Source organism: Rhinolophus sinicus, linkage group LG05 (genome assembly GCF_036562045.2).
Source record: "Rhinolophus sinicus isolate RSC01 linkage group LG05, ASM3656204v1, whole genome shotgun sequence".
Taxonomy (NCBI): domain Eukaryota; kingdom Metazoa; phylum Chordata; class Mammalia; order Chiroptera; family Rhinolophidae; genus Rhinolophus; species Rhinolophus sinicus.
Genome location: NC_133755.1, coordinates 140,932,116 through 140,938,115, shown reverse-complemented (window position 1 = coordinate 140,938,115; position 6,000 = coordinate 140,932,116). Strand labels below are relative to the sequence as shown.

The 6,000-nt window shown below is 44.0% G+C and overlaps 1 protein-coding gene across 4 annotated transcripts in view; it reads left to right on the top strand.

The window, feature by feature from the left end:
• The first annotated feature begins 529 nt into the window (after positions 1-529).
• LAMA4 (laminin subunit alpha 4) overlaps positions 530-6,000 on the top strand; it is a 129,135-nt gene continuing 123,664 nt past the window's right edge. Inside the window, exons 1-2 of one of the 4 annotated variants that reach the window (XM_074333455.1) lie at positions 530-620; positions 852-1,201. In XM_074333455.1, the coding sequence (XP_074189556.1) occupies positions 1,007-1,201 (195 nt within the window). In that variant the 5' untranslated portion in view covers positions 530-620; positions 852-1,006. Of the gene's footprint in view, positions 692-851; positions 1,202-6,000 lie in introns of those variants that run through there. The other 3 variants (XM_019735050.2, XM_019735053.2, XM_019735054.2) reach the window with 3 other exon arrangements.

Genomic DNA, 6,000 nt, shown 5'->3' with positions numbered 1-6,000 from the left:
CCGCCCCTTACAAAGCACTTCTTTAGGACGAAAACAAGATGTTCTTTGTAAATAAAAGTTCATGCATTTGAGTAATGAAGTAATTTTTCCAGCACTGCAGTGAAAGATATTCTCCCAAACCCTCTGGTTGAGGATTGTCAGGAGGAAGACGGGTAGCCAGTCTGTCTCAAGAGAAGATATTAGCACAAAGTGTGCAGCAATTCATCTCTAAAAAAATGAGAAACCTTGCTCAAGAAAGTGGGTTTCTCCTTCCCCTCTGCCATCTGAGATCATCTACCTCTGGCTCCTGCCCCGGGAATCCCTTTTCCACCCACTTTCCTGCAAACTAGCAGGGGCCACGTAAAAGATCTATATAGATAAGACATCTGGCACCTTGGCTAAATAAATAAGAGATGTGAGCAGGCAATCACAAAAGCTGAATACTCATCTGGGTTCCTTGGAGGGGCTCCAAACTGAGAGGGGGAGGGGCGGCCTCAAGGGAAAGCCTGACCTTGGTGTCTGAAAGGCCAGCTTCGAGTGGGAGGGCCTGGAACTGGAAGGTAAAAAGGGAGTGGTGTGAACGAGTGTGGGAAGGAAGCCAGGACAGCACAGCCCTCAGTCCCGAGTGCCAGGGACAGGAGGTGACTGGTGTTGGTGGGGCTCGCCCAATTCAGTCTGCCTTTTGATGCTCAGCTTTAAGCTCCATGCATCTGTATGTTCTTCAGCCAGAGCCTCTGGGGAGGAGAGAGAGGAGTGGGGGAGGGAGGGAGGAAGAGGCAAACCGAGAGGAGGGAGGGAGAGGGAGAGAGAGAGAGGAGAGAGGAGAGAGAGAGATTCTCACTTATTCTTTCACTCTCCCTTTTTTCACTAAGTTGCTCCTTGGGCTGCTTTGAGTTCCTACATCTGGATACTGCAGACGCAGAGAAGGTAAAGTAAGCGAGGCACCGCCGCACCACGGCAGGGGGCCCGGAGGAGGAAAAACAGTTGCCGAGCCCCTGGAAGAGCCCTGCTGGATGTCAGCGGAGAGATGGCTTTGAGCTCAGCCTGGTGCTCTGTCCTGCCTCTGTGGCTCCTCTGGAGCGCTGCCTGCTCCCGTGTGACGTCCGGGGACAACGACACTTTTCCTTTTGACATTGAAGGAAGCTCAGCGGTTGGCAGACAAGACCCGCCTGAGACCAGCGAGCCCCGCGTGGCTCCCAGAAGGCTGCCACCTACTGCAGAGGTACCGTGTCCCTGCCATTGTCACCCTGCTGGGGCACCTGGACCCCGCAGGCTGTGTGTGTCACACTCTTGTCCCTTTCTCTCCCCTCTTCTTTCCCTCCCCCCATCCACCTTGCGTTTCACCTGGATCATGTCAGTTCAGAAACTTGAAATAGTTTTACTTTGTAAGTTGGATGTAGATGTTGTGTGAGTTGAGAGTTGAGGCTTTGGAACATGTTACTGTTCAAACTGGCAAAAGTGCCTCCGGGCTCTGAGTCAGTCTGCTAGACTGTCACCTGGGGCTCCAGTGGCACATCTATGACTATCTGCCACTTGTACGTCTCAGTAGAGTCATTTTTGTCAAGCCATAGCACTTAATGCTTGTGCCCTGTCACTGGTTTCCTGTTCCTCTGTGATGGTAGGACAGTGGGAACAATACTGAAGGACCAGTCCTTTTGTCACAAATTAAATAGGCGGACCTCTCTAACAGGGGAGGGTGAGGGGGTGGGGAAGGGTGATGGGGCACTAAAGAAGCTCTTAGGAAACTGCAGAACAGGTACCTTAAATAGACAGACAAGAGCCATTATAGTCCATAAACAAGAATTATAATCCAATGAAAATCAAGCCCCATTCCAGAAGTAAAAATGATTGGGATATACTGATGACATTTATTATAAGAGCTGCTGTTTGAATACCTTACAGTAGCTTTTACGTTGCAAGCATAAAAAAAGAGTAGAAACTGGGTAAAAGAGGATGAACCCAAAGTAAGTGATTTAAGAGCTCCTGAGGCGAGACAGACAGGAGAGTGTCCTGGCCGTGGGAGATGCTAAGTAGGAGGGAAATGCAGTCACCTAAGTTCATGGGAAAGGAAGGAGCAATTAACCTAACAGCACACACACACACACACACACACACACACACACACACCTCTTATAGCTGTGGTTATAGCAACTATAGAACCAAAGCAGTTATGTGGATTGACACCATTTCTAATAGCATGGAAGTCTGGATTATGGCTATTAATTCTACTAATTGTTAGTGTAACTATAGTTATTAAATATTCCTGACAAAATAAAGTGCATGAAGATGACCCTTTCTAGGAGTAAGCCTCCCCACACAGCAAAAAGGGGGGAGGATGGGTAGGGCCAGAGCATACCAACTTCCCACTGTGGTGCAAAATGTAACCTCTATGAGAAAAGGGCCAAGGCTTCTGGTCACCTTTGCATTCAGACATGGGGCCCGGGAGAGACTCCACACCGAGAACCCTGATGTCCACCTGTTGTTCTGAGTATGGAAATTCCCTGAAAGAAGTGCTTGACTTAGGGTAGTGTTGCCAGAAAAAATACAAGATGCTCAATGACATTTGAATTTCAGAGAAATAACAAACAAAGTTTTGGTTGTGTCTCAAATATTGCATGAAACATATTTAAACTAAAAAAGTATTCATTGCTTATCTGAAATTCAAATTTATCTGGGCACCCTGTATTTTTATCTGCTAATTCTAAAGAAATAGGCACACACAATTTACTGTAACTGTTACCCCACAAAATGTAAGAAAATAATTAGTTTCAGGAAGTTTTGAATGTATTGTGAAGACCCTGAGAAATTTCTTATATACTCATATATTCAGTGAAATAATAGGAAGGCAGCAGAGCGAAGTGTTTACTTGCAGACTGCAGACTGACGATCCCAAGTGCACATTTCAACTTACCTGCCCTTTACCTTGGGCAAATTACAGCTGCACAGGTTGCAGATAAACTGGGGCTTAGAGAAGTTATCATGATGACTTCATATTTCGGTCAGTTATTGTAATGAAATTAGAGAAAACATAGAGTGTTTAACACAATGCCTGACACAGTACAAATGCTTTATACATCCTAACTTGTTATTATTATAAAATACATGGATGATTAGATCAAAATAAATTTCCTCATTTAGGGATATTTCTCAGAACTTCATTTTCATGGTGCTATTTTTTTTTTTTTACTTACTATTGCTCTATCTTTGTTTGTCTATATCCTTCCAGCTAGAAAGAATGTCCTATAGTGGGTTAAATTTACAATACTGTCAGAGTCTCATAGGTTCAGAATGCGAATTGAGGCCTTTGGTTTAGAGAAACAGAAAGAAGCTATTAGTCATTCCAGCAGGGTCAAAGTATATGATGTAGAAAAGGGTAGGATTGGGATAATTATGTTCCCACTGCATAGTTTCACATAATGTCTCCAGTTAGCCTTCAGTCCCACAGCGGTCCCAGTGTCCCCACCTTTGGGTTTCCCATGCTCTTTATAGCCAGTAAGGAGGCCTTAAACCAAATACATTCTGGAGATTTAACAACATAGTACAACCACTCTAGTGAATTGGTTCAGGGGATTGTATTTATAGCTGTATAGAGAGAAAGAAAACACAGATACATATAATACGTTATTCATGGGAGGCTGGAGATGTGGATGGGAGGCTATTCTAAAAATACATTCACTGTATTTGCATTGGATTTATATGAATGGTTAGTCTTCAATTCTCCTTCAAAGGGAAGGAAGGGAAGTATTAAGGCAAGCATGCAGCAGTGGGAGGCGCTTGGCTGAAGGCCTTGCTAAGGCTAGCAAGCTCCTCAATAGCAGGGCTTGTATCCTCCGCATCCCTGGGTCCTCAGTCTGTGACATGGACTCCAGCACACTCTGGGGCACAGTGTGAGTTAGGGGAACAAATATATGAAATACACACTGAATAAAAGGTTGGAGAGCACTGGCTGACCAAGAAGGAAGGCCCCTCCTTTCCTTCTAAAACACGCCCCGGGTCCTGTCGGGATACAGAGAATTTTAAAGGAGGAGCACCCCTGGGTAACTCTGTACTTACTGGGAGGATGTTCCCACCTTCTGCTTTTATACGAGCAATGTAATGAGTCCGTTCTTGCTGAGTTTGTGGTGAGAGCAGTGATTCTCCGTTGGTGGGGGTGGGTAAAGGGGAGACTGGGCCGTTTCAAAAAGTATATTCAGTCTTATGATACTTCACATTTAAGGAAAGTCTTTATATTGTCATGATCACTACAGCAAGTAAAGGGAGATAAAAGTCGTCTTGACCGTATGTATGTATAAAAGAACTGGAGGGGGTGCAGCGATGCAGGTGGGAACAGTCCCCAAGGAGAAGGTATCAGAGTGTCCTTGGGAGGAGTTACATTCTGGCCCAACAAAAAGAAGCAGGAGTTAAACAAGGTCAAGAACAACACTAGGTTAGAAGTTGACCCTGCAGGGCTGGAAAGAAGCCACACCAAGGCTCAGAAGGAGAGTGGGGGGACTCAGCTGGAAGGGCAAGGTTGTGGCAGGAGGTGGAGGGCCACAGTGCTGTTACTGCCTCTGGTGGGTAATTGAGAAAATAAAGGACATAATTGACAATATTGACCAAACTTCCCTGAGAAAAATTCCCTGGAATGTATCTCCTGGTAACCTGACTGGGTGTTGCTAGTATTATTGTTGTTGGCTTGCGTCCGAGAAAATCAGTGCCCCACGAGCCAAATGAGCCAATGTACCCACCTCCCACCCCACCCCCACTGGACACTCGCACTTGCTTAGAAAAAGCACTATGAGCTAGACTAGCTCTGAGGGATGTTTCCTGTAGATTCTTTTTACTGTTGACATGCGATTCCACGCTCCGGCACATAGTTAGGCTCCCGGCCACTTAAAGGACTGCAGCATGTTTATTGAAAGACAGTTTATGTATCTCTTCCACTATCTGCTTTCCTTTCCTTATCTTGGCCCCTGACTTTGAAAAAACACCCTGTAGAGTCACACTAAGACCTCCAGTCACTGGCCTGGGTCGTCATTCTATACTGCTGTTCAACAGAGTAATTAGGTCATCTGAACCCATGCATGCAGTCATTATTTCATTCACTTAATATTCATCCAATGAGCGGGTTTGGAGCCTTACCACATACAAAGCAATAAAGTAGGTGCCAGGAGGGACAGAAAGTAGGCAGAGTCACATCCCTACCATCAAGACATCTAAGCAATCTAAGAAAGAAAAATGTATACATAAATCAGAATGAATCAATGTTCTCTAAGAGTAGCTATAAACTAAGTGCCATAGGGATAATGTGGAAAAAATATTACTCTTGAGCCAGACCAGTAGGGCACACTCACCTACTCACCAAACATCAAAGAAGTTTCCTGGAAACATTATTTTAGAAGGACCGGAATATAGTAGTGGTAGTAGTAATAATAATAGCTTGACTTAAAGCTTAACACTCATTGAGTATTTATCACATGCCAGACACTGATCTAAGCACTTTCCATGAGTAATTTCCTTAACCCCTCATGACAACTCAATAGGATATAGTTATTTTTTCATTTTGCAAACCTGGAAACTGAGGCACAAAGCATTTGACCCAGCACACTACCTGGTAAGTGGCATAGCCACGAAGGAGTTTGTGAAAGTAATTCAACTGTGCAGGAGTATCTAGAAAAAAGTAGCTAGATAAATAGAAATATCTATAGGCATAATTTTTGTCAGTTTTGGGAATTAAGTAAAATGAAGATATATAAAATGCCATGCAACGCTTGCTAGATGAGTTGCATAAAATCTTAGGATTACCAAAGAATTGAGATAGCTTCCCTTCCTGCCCAGTCTATTAATTACTTTTTAAACTACTACACAAATAGAAGAGAAAATAATTAACATTTACTGACTTCCATTATGTCTCATGAACCTACATGTATCATCTTATTTAATACTCAGTAGTGAAAATTATACCTATTTTACAGATGAGCAAATTGATGGAGGTGGTAATCACCTTGCCCAAAGTCTTCAAATTCCATTCTCTTTTTCCAG